Source organism: Glycine max, chromosome 16, assembly GCF_000004515.6.
Source record: "Glycine max cultivar Williams 82 chromosome 16, Glycine_max_v4.0, whole genome shotgun sequence".
Classification (NCBI taxonomy): Eukaryota; Viridiplantae; Streptophyta; class Magnoliopsida; order Fabales; family Fabaceae; genus Glycine; species Glycine max.
The window spans coordinates 6,996,329-7,011,925 of record NC_038252.2 but is presented as its reverse complement, the minus strand read 5'-3'; the positions used below and the strand labels follow the sequence as shown (position 1 = coordinate 7,011,925).

The following is a 15,597-nucleotide window of genomic DNA, read 5'->3' as shown; positions in this document are numbered from 1 at the left end:
AATGAATTTCATAAGCATAAAGCAAGTTGCATATGAACACCATTTTTTATAGGCAAAAAATATTATATCAAGGGTACAAAGTGATGTAATCCTACCCTGCAAGAGCATTGGATAGAAGACTCCAAGAAGATTGGGCCAGCAAGAGAAGACCTTAGGGTTCTTATGAGCCTTATGGTAGATTTCGGGCCCATGGACTAAGTATGAGCCCGCTTATCTTTGTACATATTAGATTAAGGTTTCATTATTTTTTGATCTTGTATTTAGGGCTCCATAATATAAGTAAGGTACCCTAGAAATGTAAGATTTTTCAGCCTTTATATATTAGGACACCTAAACTAGTTTTTGTATTAGGGATAGTTTTGTAATTTCACATGCATTAAGTGATTGGACTTGATCCTACATAAATTCCTACATTTTCTAGGGTACCTTACCTATATTATGGAGCCCTAAATACAAGGCCAAAAAATAATGAAACCTTAATTTAATATGTACAAAGATAAACGAGTTCATACTTAGCACATGGGTTCGAAATCTACCCTAAGGCTCATGAGAACCTTAGGGCCTTCTCTTATATCTCTAGCCCAATTTTTTTAGAGTCTTCTATCCAATGCTCTTACGGGATAGGATTACATCACAAAGAGTACCATGATTATTTACAAAGATAACTATGGTATATGTGTGCCCGGTATATGTGTGCCCACCACTCAGTGATGTAATAACAACACTACCCCAAGTGGACGAAACAAAAAATAAATCACAATGTGCAAAATTATAGCTCCTCAAGAGAATTGATGAATGCATCAAAGGTTTTCAATTCATGTTAAGAATTGTTGGCTAATGCATTACTAGCATATTTTATTGTCTTTTGAATTGGGATCTTTTCATTGCTAAACTAGTGGCTAACATCGTTTTTTTGTTAAAGGAAGAGTAATATTGCATTTATTTTTCCTCTTTCACAGGTATTCCCACAACATTTCCATGAGACCAGCCCTCTTGGGTACATATAGTCCAAGAAATAGACTGAAAATTCATAAGTTAGTAAATAAGAATCATTATGTAAGACATACCATGAATATGGGAGGCATATTTGGGTTGATCTTTCTGCGCCCATTTGCCATAGTATCTACTGAAACTTTAGGCCTTTCAACCATGACCAATAAACCAACGATTATAAGAACAAAACATATTTTATATGCCTCTTAAGAAATTAGCAAGCAGATGTGTAGTTTGGTTGATATAACCAGGAACGGAGCCAAGCTTGAACAACAGGGTGGCGAACAACAAAAAATAAAGTTTATCCATATATGTGTGTGGGCACCAAATTTTGTTAATTAAAAATATTCAAATATTTTATATAAAAAATTTCTTGACAAATGAAATTCCTCACCGACATATAAAATTGTTTTTTCTTTTTATTGTTGGTGATGTATTTGAGGCATTCCGTGGAGTTTATCCAATAAATTTATCACTATATCATTATAAGCTAAGAAACTCAATAGTTTCAAAAAATATTTATCATTGTTTGATGTCTTAGTGTGTGTTTGGTTGAGCAATGTGGTGATCGCACATTATTTTTTTTCTTCCACTGTGTCAGCAAAACAACTCTTTGTTGCTTCTGATTTTTCAATTATTTATTGTGGTTTTAAGAGCCAAAATCGATTATTATTGCACTTACTTAGATTTATAGTGACCACTAAAAGAACATTTTTGAAATGCAAGTTACCTAGTTGCAACATATGATGGATTCAAAAGATTTACACATGCTCTCTCAATATTTATGTGAGTTCAAGTGATCGATTGTTTTTCTTAATTTTTATATGAAATATATGATTGTTATTTTGACAGCACCCCAATGGAATTGTAGGTTCACCAGCAATCATGGAGCTACCTCCCTTTTTGGTACATGTCAACCAGCTAAAATGCTACAAACTTCTTATTGGTGATGAAACATCCGATTTTTTTTATTCTTAGTATGAAACATCCAATTAGTTATTGCTTGAAAAAGTATATATATGACTGTACAAAACTTTTAAAAATAGTTGATGTCCCCAAAAAATAAAAATAAGAAAAAGAGCAACATCTGACCAACTCTAAATTGATAAGTAGAAACGTCACAACCTAAAATAACTCAGTTGAATTTGCCACACTCTAGAAAAAAAGAAATTGAGAGTAATAAGAAATCGGATAATTCGCCACTAAACATACTCTGATAAAAATTGGAAACAATTGCAATAAGCAAAATTATGTTGCTGGTTGTGGAGGTTTATTGCGATATGAGTTTAGAAATTGGCAGGGTGGTTTCAGCAAAAAGCTAGGCAGTTGTTTAGCTTTAATTGGTGAGTTGTTGGGGGGTCTATGAGGGTCTCAAGCTAGCTTTATCTAAAGGGTGGCATGGGATTGAAGTACAGGTGGATTCTAAAGTTGTTACTACTTACTAGCATTAATTGTGGTAAGGTTGGGGCAGCTTCTGGTTTGAGGCTTATTACTGCTATAAGGAATTTAATTATTCAACATGACAATATAAGCATCTCTCACATTTATAGAGAAGCTAATCATTGTGTGGATGTGCTTGCTCATCAAGCCTGCAGAATGGTGGAGGATCTTAGCAGAGGCCAGCCTCTCTTAGGCTACTGCTTCTTGCTCATAGTTTGGGAGTTTGCTACTCCCAGGATTATCTGTGTAGTCTCCTTTTTTGGCTTAGGCCTCGCCTAACAAAAAAAAACAAATAAGTAGGTTATTTTACATGAGTGAGATTCTATATATACATTTTAAATTATATATTGCCTTAAAATAAACATTAAAAATAAAATGATACTCTAAAAATTTAGCCACCATATTTTTAAAATTTAGTAATTATTTTTTTTACGCAAGTCAGAATAATACATTTTAATTAATAACATGACATGATTAGTATTTAATTAATAATACATTTTAATTTTGTCATTTGATTTATAGGATTAGTATTTGATTTTTGGTCAAGGAATACTTATTAGAAAAGAAAACTAATTTCAATTGGTTTAAACATATTTTTAATTCTTACAAGTGTTTTTTGTATTTCTTCCTTACAGAATTTTTTTTTTATTTTTACTCCTTCTAAATTACATTTGTTTTATTATTAGACCTTAAAACCCTTTATATAACACTTTGACAAATCAAAAAGAAGTTATCTAAATTTCCTTAAAAACTAAAAATAAAGAGAGAATATTAGTTATTTTTGGTCCGATACTATCTTTATAATTGGTTTGATCTTATTAAAAATTATTAATTTTAAAATATTTTAATTCTAATTTAATATAAATTAGGAGAGAGAAATATTAATTAAAACTAAATTTATCAAAATTAATGATTTTTAATAAATTATAACCGATGAAATAGAAAGTATTCGAAAAAGAAAAAAGTATCAAAGAAAATATCAGTATAATTTTACTCATTTCTCTTTACAAGAACTAAAAACAAAAGATAAATTTACAAAGAACAAAAAATAAATAAATTTAAATTGTATGAACTAAATATTTTATTTAAGTCATTTTAATAAGAGAAAATGGAATAAAAAATTGCTTTGAGAAGTTTGACAGTATTACCCTGTGACTCGTGTCCCACCACAAAAAAAATCCGGAGTTTTTTCTGGCTTTGCTGTTGCCATTTTGCGTGACGAGAATTGAAGAGAAGAGAAGCTAATTGTAATGGCGTCGTGGAACATGGGTCTCGCTTCATGCCAGAAGGTACCGCACTCACCCACTTTTCTATCTTTTCCATGATTCTTCATTAGTTAATCTCGTTTTCGCTCTCTTTTAGCAGACGATGTCGTTTGAGGTTTCGTGCAGTAGGAAGAGAGACAGAGACAGAGAACGAGGTAGCATCCTTCCCTACAAAGTGGTCGAGATTACTCCTCCACCCAAGTCTCTTGGCGTTCGTTGCTTACCCCCCGTAAGTGCCATTCGTTGATTTTTTGTTTTTCTGTTTTTAAAATCAATTCCAAAGCTTCATTGTTGGTAGTTTAAATTAGAACCCCTGCTTGCGAATTGTATCTACCTAATTAGTAATGGTTGTTATGTTTGGATGGGTGAGAAGGCACGGCTTAGGCAAAGAGTAATCTTTTCATTTAGAGTTTATTTAATTTAACACATTACACATGCAATTGTCAACCAATAAGAAATCATTCTTGTCCTTGATACAACTTTTGAAGTAGTTATTATAAATGTCTATAAACTTACATAAAAGTTTTGTGATCGAATGAAAATGGAAAAATAGGTTAAATTAATTTTCTAGTTCTCTAATTTGTTTTTTAGATTTAATTTGTTTTTGGTGAAGTCACCTTTTTTTAGTCCTCTAGTTTTTTTTTTTTGGTTCAATTTGATTCTATGATTTTTTTTAAATGGATTCAATTTGGTTCTTGAGTCTATGTTATAAGAAATCATTCTTTGGTTTAAAAACTGTCACTAAATGATTTTAAATCGTCACAAAATGCATATTTCTCAAAAAAAAAAATTGATTTTAAAAATTAGAGAATCAAATTGAACAAAAAAAAACTAGAGGACTAAATTGAATAGGTTTTAAAAATTAGAGGATCAAATTGAACACAAAAAAAAATTAGAGGATCAAATGGAATTGGTTTTAAAAATTAGAGGATCAAATTGAAAAAAAAAAAACTAAAGGACCAAATGGAATTGGTTTTAATAATTAGAAGACTAAATTGAACCAAAAGAAAATTAGATGACCAAATTGAACCTAAATAATAAATTAGATGACCAAAATATTAATTTAACCATAAAAATATTGTATATTGTGAGTGCATATGTTATTTATTTAATGAAATATGACAATATAACCTTCTAGAGATAGTGTCATTACACATATAATTAAGTAAATGATTAATATAAGAGAGTAATTTCTATGCATTGTCAGAAGTAAAATTTTATACTATCAATCAATCAAAAATCATTATTGATATCACTTTTAAAGTAATTATTGGAAAATTCAACGAGCTTACTATACATGACAATTTGTGATTTGATTACAATGTAAAAACTCTTTACACCAACAATGCACATAGGCTATTTATAATGTGATAACTAATATTATAATTTATAACAAACGTCTAACTATGGAGTAGTGGTTGATGTTATTTGAGTTAATTACAAAGTCACGTGTATAATCAAGTCTCAGGGAATATTTTGTAAAACCAGTTCAATTCATTAACCAAAAAATGGTTTGTGCTGGTTTAACCTGGTTTTAGACCGGTTAAATTGCACATCTAATCCAATAACCCACTCGAACTAGTTACCTGATTGACTGGGTCACCTATTTACTGATTAAGCTGTTGGGATCAAGCCAAGTTTTATAACTATGTTAATCCCATCGTCTTTTATTTATTATTATTAATATATCATAAATTTATTAATTTAAAAATATAAAAGGACAGTCCTTTTTTGTTGACCCCTCTTAGCATTCCCTAACATGACTGGTGAGTTGATAAGGCCACCTTTACTTATATAGGCCTTGTTGTAACAATGGTATAATTCCAGCATCCAAGCAAATTCTGGATTCTTTCTATGCTCTTTGAATCAGTATATTTCTGAAGTTCGCTTGTGTAAAAATAAAAATCTCAATTAACTAGCCTTCATTTTACATATTCCGTGACTGAAACAGGGTATATAGCTGAAATTTTTGGGACTTGAAATTGGAGGAATATTTTCAAATGAATATGTTTTAAGATTCTATGCCATTTGAGGAAAAATATAGGAAGAACTCAAAAATATTGTTATAAGGTTTTTGTAATGTTGTGACAAACTGGATGGTACTAATGATCAAGGTCTGAAGCTGGTTTATTGCGGTTTTCACCAGGCTAATAATGATCCTATTCTCAACATTCTTCTGTTGAGAAATGAGACATTTGTTTGGTATGGAGGGAAAAGAGCCGTTTTCAGATTCTGCTATCGAGAATATTTGAGTATTTTCGGCTTCTCAAGATCAAGTTTTTAGAAGTGTTTATATCATGACAATAACAAGGAATGGAATCACTATGGGACTTGAAACTTTGGATAAATTTTTGTAATAACCATAGACCCAACACTCTTTTGTCTCGAGTCTTTAAATTGAACAAGAGTCTTATCTATAGTATGACTATGATAAAATTATAGGATATTAGGATTAGATAGAGAAGGAGAGAAACAGAGAAGATCCCAGAATATTATGGTATCCAGTTCAAAATATATGATAGTATAGCCATCAGTATAAAGTTCTTTGGTGCTAGAGTTATCTCCCAAGACTTTTTGTCCATTTGATATGAAGGAAAATCTATGAAGGTGATGGCTCAACAATTGTTGGGCTTACTGGGCCTGTAGTTAGGAGCTAACTAATCAAGAAATAGAAGTGATAAGGGTAGGATGGGAATTGGAGGGAGAGGTAGGACTTAACAGAAATGACATGTGACAAGTGATGGGTGGAGAGAGATGGAAACAATTTTATATAGTGGGAAGATGGAGGAGTCAAGTATCAAGGAATTTGTTAGAAGGAATATTTGGTGGGGTTGAGTGAAGAAGTTGCTTCTTCCTCAGAAAAGGTTTCTATAATTTCTGTTATTTGTTTGTTTTCTATTGTTCATCTTGTAACAGGGGTCTATACCTTTGATTTTGTTCTAATCCAGTGTCAATATTACTTCAGTTTTACCATTCCTATTTTGGTTCCTATCGGCAGGAAGCCGAAAGAGAATGAAATTGTCAAAGGGGAGTAGATATTTTACTCTACATAATTTTAATGTACCCAGAATCTGAGATATGCGCAAGAGAGATCGTGTAAACCCATGCAACTGTAAGGTATTACAGAATGAAACTTGGAAAGTTCATCAGAACAGTATGATGACATTTAGATGACATGACATGAACGAATACAGTTCCAAACTAGTAGCTGGTTTGCATAGCACAATGGCAAAAGGAAAAATAATGTGGCATAGCTGGTTTCTGAAGACATCTAAACAGCTTTATATGTTATCATTAAAGTTTTAACTAATTAGACTGAGTCAATTTAGATAAACTTCTCAGCAAGCGCTTAAAAAAAGAAAAATAAAGTAAAATGAATCAAACATCTCACACTAGTTAACATTTACATATACACTAACTTTTTCAGAAGTTCCCTCATTTAAGTTTTCCCTAAGTACCAATGAACTTGACAAAACCTGGCATTCTTGTCTTGGAAAAATCTTAATAATATGTTTTGATATAATTGAAAAGCTATCATAAGTTAGAAGCTAATTTAAATCGGGCCTATGTTGCATCAGTTGGCACGATTGTTGACTGGTATCACATTTAAGGATTCCTATTCTTAGTCATGAAGATTGAGATTTAGACAAATCGCAATTGGAAGATTAACAAGCTATACTCCCTTCCCGTACTGAAATAATTTGAACTATGTAAGCACTACTTAGTGACAAAACCCACGAATTAAGAGGATAAACGATCAATACATTTTACTTCTTATGGTGACCATTGGCCTACTTATTGGATCGGCATTTGCATCTCTCAATCTCAAAGGAATTATTATTTCTACATTCAAGAATACGTGTGAAAGGCTACTTTAAGAGCAACATTGCCATTCTAAAATAGAGAGCTTTAGTGCAAGTTTCCCTACCCTTTCTAACACAATTTTGTATCCAAATAAACATCATTGTGATGGGAACTATTCATTGAAGTGTGAAAACCACCATTAACGTGTTTGGCTTCTTTGGTCAGCCCTTGTCCTGCTCATTGGATCAGAGTTTGCTTCTCTCTCAATGGAGGGGGACTGACTTTTGGTGCTTTGGAGGACATATGTCCCTATGAAAGGATAATTTAGAAGGAATATAATTGCAAACTATAAAGTCTTCACTTGCTATTCTAAAATTAACCTTGGCAGATTGGAAGAATAAAGTTGTGTATCATATAGGTCTAGTATATGTATATCTCAGGCTATATGAAAACATGTGGATGGCAGATGCCATCATTTCTATGAGTCAGTCAGGCATAAAATTGAAGACAAGGCACATGTTGGAGCTCTAAACACATAAAGTAAAAAGATGAAGAAATTGTAGTGTATTAATTTTTAGATGTATGAGGATTGTAGTTGTAGTTGTGGTTGCTTATTTAGATCTATTGCTTCTCAATTTTTTAATGGCAAAGCATTATGTGAGATGGCTGATGGGTCCATATGAGATGAGGAATTGAAGCAAGCTGTATGGTTAACTAGCTGTGTTTGTTTGTAGCCTTTATGGTTCTGTTTCTGAAATCAGAAAAAATAGTAGTAGATTCTGAAAGCAGAACTCCCTATGCCCCGGTTAACAAAACCTTTCTTTTTCATAGTTTAACAAAACATTATTGATCACATGTCGCGTTGTCAATTTTTGCCCAATTGATTCAATTATGCATACCATGATCCAACTTAACTTTTTCCTTTCTTTTCTTTTTGGGTGATAAGATCCAACATAACTTTGTGAGAATGGAAAAAGAAACGTGACACATTCATTTGGAGCATTTGCATAATATTATTTATTTTTTTTCCAAAGCAGAACTTGCAGTGTGGGGAGAGTGTAACAATAGAAGGACAAGCTTATACTATTTCGGCTGTAACACATCGCTATCAGCTTCGGAAGGGAAAATACGAACCCAGCGAGAAGAGACTTGATGTCTTGTCCACGGGAAGATACTTAGTAAATTTATATTTGGAAAATTTATTAGAACAATCTTGATTAGTACATCTATCTAGTAACGTTCTATTTTGGTTTCAATATGTAATGGCTTAGTTATGTGTTTCTTCTTTAACTCCTTTCATAAACAATGGCAAATTAAAAATAAAAATAAAAACAATTATTTTTTAATCAAAAAGGTATGGGGGGAAATAGCTAGTACAAGTGTACAATAGGGCAGAAAAGTGAGATTTCACAAATGCTGAAAACCATGTTCATGTCTCTAAAAGGTTGAGTTATTATGAATCTCTTTTTTCTTGTTCCTTCAACTAAATGAAGTGTTGTATCTGGCTAACTAAAACTTCTTGGTTCAGCAAGATTCGATTATTTGTTATATTTTTTGGGGGGTCCATGGCAAAATCAAGATATGGGCATTCATTTCATAATGCAGTACGTTCCCAGCCTAAAGCCTGCACGTGGGGCCACTACAAGTTCGCACGTGCAACCCTGTTAATAATGCCTGAGTCTTTTTATCATGTAGGGTCCGAAACATTCATGTATTAAGTAGTGCTACAACAATTTTGTGAGATATACGAGTGGTTATACTTGGTAACCCTTTTATTTATTTATTTGTTTTTTTTTTTCCTTTGACCAACAGCTGTGGTGCCTAACACACACCCCTCTTTGATTCATACTCTTGTCGTCTATTTTTGCAATAATTAATTAATTGACACCAGATTCATCTGTCCTTTGGACAGATAAGATTGCACAGTGAACTTCATCCTATTATTTGGTTGAATTGGTTGGTTACATCCAAGTGTTGGAATACTCCTAAGGAAAAGTTAAGAATTCTTATAAAATTTATGTATTGTTGTAGCATTTAATATGAAAATACCGGTATTAAGTTTATTTTAGCAAAGATTATATATATTTTTATAGGAAATAATATTGTTCGAATTGAGTAAGATTATTATGGATGATAAAAAAATTTAAATATTTAACTCAGTTGAATACTTAAAGTTCAAATTCAAAACCTCTTATTAAGATTAAATAGCTCTACATTAGTTTATTTATACCCTAGATGATATATTGGTATTAAGTTTATAAAAAGCTTACATTATAATTTTAATTCTCCTTTAATTGCTAATGTATAATTTTAGTCTCTATATTTTTTTGCAATTTTAGTGCTTACATTTAACAAAATTAGTAATTTTGGTTCAATTCTCAATTTTGTATATATTTATTTTTTATTTTAATTAATTAAATTATTTCTTGATAGTATCTTGGATGAATATGTTGTGTCCAATGTTCAATTAGATCAAAATAAAGAAATAAAATCTATCAAAATTGGAAATGAACCAAAATTATAGATTTTCTCAAATGTGGGGACTAAATTCGAAAAAGAAAAATAGAAAGACCAAAATTTCAATTTGGTCCAATAAAAATTATGGATAAATTTTTTTATAAGTTTTATTTATTTATTTATTTAATTTAATAAATCTTTTATTAAATTAGGTGTGTCATGCATAAAATTTTACATCATAAAATGTTAGTGTATTAAAAAAAATAAGTACTTAAGTATACTTTAATGTGTCATATCTCTGTTTTAGCTAAGTTAAATAAATAAAAGTGTTTCTAAGGAGCAAAAGCATGTTATTTCTGTTTGTTATTTATGACCATGTTTTCAAATAAAAATGAATTTAAAAGCATAAAATTATATCTTATTTTCTCCATTCTAAATCTATTTAGAAATCTTAAATTCACTGCTTTTTTGTTCTCTTTGTGAATAATAATATTCCTTGAATTTAGGATAACATAGTACAAAATACAACTTTCTGCTTGTTTGAAAGAAAATTAAATTTTCCAAATAAATGAAGCACTTATGAAAATCAAAATTGAACTATACCAAATGTATGACTCTTAAGACCACCACTACATTGAATGAAGTAAAAGCGACATTAAGTATCCGCCTTCTCGTGAAAAGTCACTTTTTTCATGAATGAAGGGTTCTTCCATCTCTTGTCAAGGGAGGCTTGGGAAGTGGTGGAGCATCCATTCCATCCAAACCCAAAGCAAGAGAAGAATGGAAGTGTGTGGGAGCGTGATCACTTGTGTGAGAATCTCTTATAGTGAGTGTGTTATCTTCTCTTGTAACTTTTGAGTGGGAGTCTCGAGTTTGTAGAATGATACACAATTTCAGGTGGGTTACAATTTTTTTTAATCATGTTTGATATAGTGAAATATTTTAAGGATGGTTTTATGGACATATGTACTAGGTGTCAAACCACGTTAATTATTTGTGTGTTCCTTCTAAAATATTTTTTTGGCATGTGGGTGATTCCATTGATGTATGTTATTTTCCTAAAAAATGGTATCAAAGTTATTGTAAGGAACACACAAGTTTGAGATTTGGTTGTTTGATGGGAAAACAAATTCCATGATTTGGTAGTGTACCCTTCAAGACCTTTTGGTCCAATAAGGTATTGGTCAGGCTTTGGAAGATGAAAAACCAACTTCCATGAATGAAACGAAATGGAGTAAGATCCAAAAGAAGGTTGTGAGCATGATTCGGATAGTTCTTGCTCCCAAGAAAAAGTACAATGTGTTGAAGGAGACAACACCGAAGGATCTATGGGAGAAGCTTGAAAGCATATATAAATCCAAGTCGCTAACAATCGTCTATGTTTGAAGATGGTGTCGTATCAACTCACAATGGAGATGGGAGGAAATCTCCATGACCATATTAATAAATTAAACTAGCTTGTGTGTCAATTGTTATATGTAGTTGTTTTTATAAATCTCAGGGGGGTTGGTGTTAAAGCCAAGAGTGGTATAGAAAATATTAGTTGTAGTCATAAGTGTAAGGAAAACTAGACATAATTTAGGTTAAGTGAATCAATATAATATTTTATTTATCCCTCACATTTATATCTTTGAAGAAACCTTTTTCAAGCTCATTTTATAAAATTTGTGCTCTTGAGAAAAGACCTTTTGAACAAAAAGTTTTAAAGTTTACAAACACACTATTCAACCCTTTTTTCTAGTGTGTTCCTTTTATTTCTTCCTCACCTTTCATGCCATAGCTATTTATGACTTTGATATGGATTTCACATTTATGTAAGTTGTTTAGGAGAGTTCAACACATGGCACGTATGTTTTTCTTCTGCACATTTCACATTTATTAAATGTTAATGTACTTATCCTAAACAACAAGTATGGGTACATTAGTAAACCCTATAAACATTTGCTAGCATACACACTTATTTTTTTAGTATGAGTGTGTTAACAAATTACACATCCTAAACAACAATTAACACATGTTGAGTCAATAATTACCCCAGAACCTTAGCCCCCAAGTCAATATTGCTTTGTAGAAGAATGTTGTCTTTACAAAAAATGAAGATTTATCCTAGATTAGTGTTTATCCTAAAAAAGGTGTATGTACATTAACAACCTCATATATATAGGGCGAATCATATGATAATGAACATCTTATGTGAGAATAGTCAATCTCAACTGTTATATTAAAATGAAATGTCAAGATTAAAATATTTTAAATTTAAATTAAAAAAATTTAACCATAAAATCTCAAAGAGATTTACCAAACAGAAAATCAAATATCTTAAAGATTTATTTTATGTCCTTTTTAAAAAAATTAATTTATGTCAAGATCGTCACCGTTACCACCACCACCACCACCAACATGATCAATCCCGCCACCAATATGTCATGTTGATGGCGATGATAATGGTCATGGCAGCAATTGCAATGGTGGTGGTGGTGGTTGTGGTAACGATCATGACAGTTGTGACGAAAACAATCATGATGGTGGTGGGGTCATGTTGGTGATAAGTTTAGGATATTTTAGGATGACATAAATTAAATCTTTAAGATTTTTTTTTATTAAATTAAAATTTAATTTAAATTTAAAATATTAAAAATAATAGACGGTCAAGACTAAAATATTCATATTAAAATTAAAATCAAAATCTAATATAACCATCAAATCTCTAAAAGATTTACCAAACTAAAATTAAAGATATAAAAGATATCAATTGTTACATCCTAAAATATCTCAATTATTATTAACTCATCACCATCATTATGACTGCCACCACCGTTGGCGGTGGTGGTGGCGACAACGATGGCAATGATGGGCATGACGACAAAGGTGGTGTTGATAATAGTGATCATGGTGGTACCTACAGCGGTGGGATGATTTTTTGTGGTGATGCCGTGAAGGTTTAATTGAGTTCTTCTATGAAGTGATAATTGATGGGGTGATTTTTATAGATTTGATTTTTGTTTGTTGAATCTTTTAGAGATTTGATGGTTATATTATATTTTAATTTGAATTTATAAATATTTAATCTTAATCGTATTTTTTAATCTTGATTTGATGGTTGTTATTAGTTGTTCTCTTATTCTCATATAAGATAGTGTTCTCTCTTTATATATATGTTAACGGTATGAGTGGGTTAACAAGCTACACCATTGGTTCATAAGAGTGAGATCCATTCTCTAAAAATTGTGAAGTTCAGGAGCATCAAAGGCTCCATCATTTTGAAATATCAAAGATCACACTAGAAAGGGATTGAATAGTGTGTTAGAAAAATATGATAACTTTTTCGTAAATGAATGATTTTCACAAACATGTTAAACAAAGATACTAATTGTATGATCAAGTGAGTGAAAAACAGTTTTAGTAAAAACAAATGACTATCATCCAATGTTGGATAAAATAGAGTTTTCACAAAGGTTTTCAAATAGAAACTAGTGTAACCAAGTGTGTCAAAGCAAGCTTAAGAGAATACTAATCAAATAGCTTAAGAGAGAAGTAGAAACAATTTGTTTATGCTAGTTCACTCAAATAGAGTTATGTTTAGTTCTCATTCACAAACTTGTAAAGGGTTTCACTAATAAAAACTTGATTACAAACAAGTATTATTTCCTATCACTCATGGTTACAACAATATTCTCTAGGCCACTTCCGGCACATCCTTAAACTCCCCCTGAATCTAAGACATTCAAGTATTATTTAACACTAAGTCACTTTTGGCTTTCACAAACAAACAATGTTTGAATGAATACATAGATTCAAATCACTCAATGAATGGATAAACATTTAAGTTCAAATACAATGAATAACTTTGCTAGGCAAAGGATGAACTAATTCAACATTGTTTTGTATCATCCATTGACTTGACAAATTTTTCTTCGAATTGCTCTTGCTCATTTTTCTCTTGTTATTTTCATTAACTTGTTAACAAAGTTGGTAGTTGCCTTTTATAGACTGCTGAGAAGCAATCTGCTACGGGATTTGTGCTTGCCTTGATATAATCGTTGTCTCAGAATTGGAGGCAGTGCAACGTGTCACAGTCTTGTTGGAGAGAGAAGGAACAAAGTACAAATAACAACATGTGTTCCTTTTCTTTAGCGAAAATGACCCTTGTAGAATATTCTCTTGAATTCTTATATTTCCTTCTATTTTATCCTTTCATACTTGAAATTCAAATGTTAGCAATTCAAAATAAGAGAGACAAAAATGAAATTGTGAAAGTTGTGTTTGTACACTTCCCTTTGTAGCTAACATGAATTTCAGTACAATGTTGGACGTCACTTATACTTTGTATAAAATAGATTGTGTAAGCGATTAAGTCCATTGGCCGCAGATAAAACAACATGGTGTATAGACATTGGTTTTCATAGCAAGTGGATCTAGTTCATAATAGTGCATTTGACGTTGGATATTACTCTTTAATAAAAATAATTTTCGTTTTTGAATGGATGTGCACTAATAAGAGCTATATAATAAGAAATAATACCAAGTGTGCTCATATGTAGATAGTCATGTAGACTTAAAGATAACTCATTAGTCCATCAATAATTTATAATCATCAAAATCATGGGTAAGAATGGATCGTCCAGTTGTGATAATGGATCGTCTAGTCTAACACATCCCATATGTGTAAACAAAAAATGTTGTTGTGGCCTGGAAGCTTCCCCCAACTGGTTGGTGCAAGCTCAAATGTGATGGATCCTTCAATGTTAATTCTGGAGATGCTTTTGTGGGAGGGGTGTCAAGGATAAGTATGGAATGTTTCGATTTGGCTTTGCTTGCTTCTTAGGAAATTGCTCCATCCTCCAAGCTGAGCTTGCAACTATTTTTAGAGGGCTTCAAGTAGCAATCATTAGAGGTTATGATAAGATTATTGTGGAATCTAATTCTAAGGATGCTTTTAAAATGCTCCAGAAATGGGTGTCAGTCAGATCACCTCTTGGCCCACCTAATTGGTTTTATTTGGAGTTTGGCTTCCTCTTCAATGCAATTCCAATGGCAGCAAATCTTTAGACAAGCCAACATGGTTAATTGTTGATGTCTTCACATATTTATCTAACAATTTAGATTTGGGTTGTAATATCTTTGAAATGCCTCCTGAGTTTGTTTCATCTTTGCTAAAGGCTGATTGTTCAATCGCTTCTGTTGTTGCATAGTTGTTTGTGTTTTTCAGCCCTTTGGGCCTTCCATGTATAAAAAAAAAACTACACCATTGATGTATTTTAAGACAATATCTATTTATAGCTTGCTAACACATTCACACTAAAAAAACAAGTATTTGTCCATTAGCAAACCCTACTAGTATTTTCTAATGTACACATTTTTTTTTAGTATGAATGCCTTAGCAAGCTATATCATTAGTGTATTTTAAGATAATCTCTAATTATAACTTGCTAACACATTTATACTAAAAACCAAGTGTGTGTGTGTGTGTACATTAACAAACCTCATACATACATACATACATACATACATATATGCATACATACATATATTTATTAGAATCAAATAAAACTTAAATTTTTCATTTGAACATTACTTATTATTTTTATCATATTTCTAAATTAAAATATTACTTATCCTACTTAGAACTAAATCTAAT

The 15,597-nt window shown here is 31.4% G+C and overlaps 1 protein-coding gene across 2 annotated transcripts; it reads left to right on the top strand.

Moving 5' to 3' along the window:
- Nucleotides 1-3,559: 3,559 nt before the first annotated feature.
- Nucleotides 3,560-8,776, top strand: LOC100812628 (uncharacterized). Of its 2 annotated transcripts, none has more exons than XM_003547667.4 (3): nucleotides 3,560-3,722; nucleotides 3,799-3,927; nucleotides 8,540-8,776. In XM_003547667.4, exons 1-3 carry the CDS (start codon nucleotides 3,684-3,686, stop codon nucleotides 8,717-8,719), a joined length of 348 nt encoding a protein of 115 aa, XP_003547715.1. In that variant the 5' UTR covers nucleotides 3,560-3,683; the 3' UTR covers nucleotides 8,720-8,776. The 2 variants fall into 2 exon arrangements, with proteins under 2 accessions (XP_003547715.1, XP_006599090.1); XM_006599027.3 differs by having other exon boundaries at nucleotides 3,562-3,722; nucleotides 3,796-3,927.
- Nucleotides 8,777-15,597: the final 6,821 nt, after the last annotated feature.

Bases quoted from the DNA above. Each gene is read 5' to 3' on its own strand.
- LOC100812628 (XM_006599027.3), top strand. From the start codon at position 3,684: ATGGCGTCGTGGAACATGGGTCTCGCTTCATGCCAGAAG. The intron at 3,723-3,795 runs GTACCGCACTCA...GCTCTCTTTTAG, and splicing joins GTCTCGCTTCATGCCAGAAG to CAGACGATGTCGTTTGAGGT. The intron at 3,928-8,539 runs GTAAGTGCCATT...TTTCCAAAGCAG, and splicing joins GCGTTCGTTGCTTACCCCCC to AACTTGCAGTGTGGGGAGAG.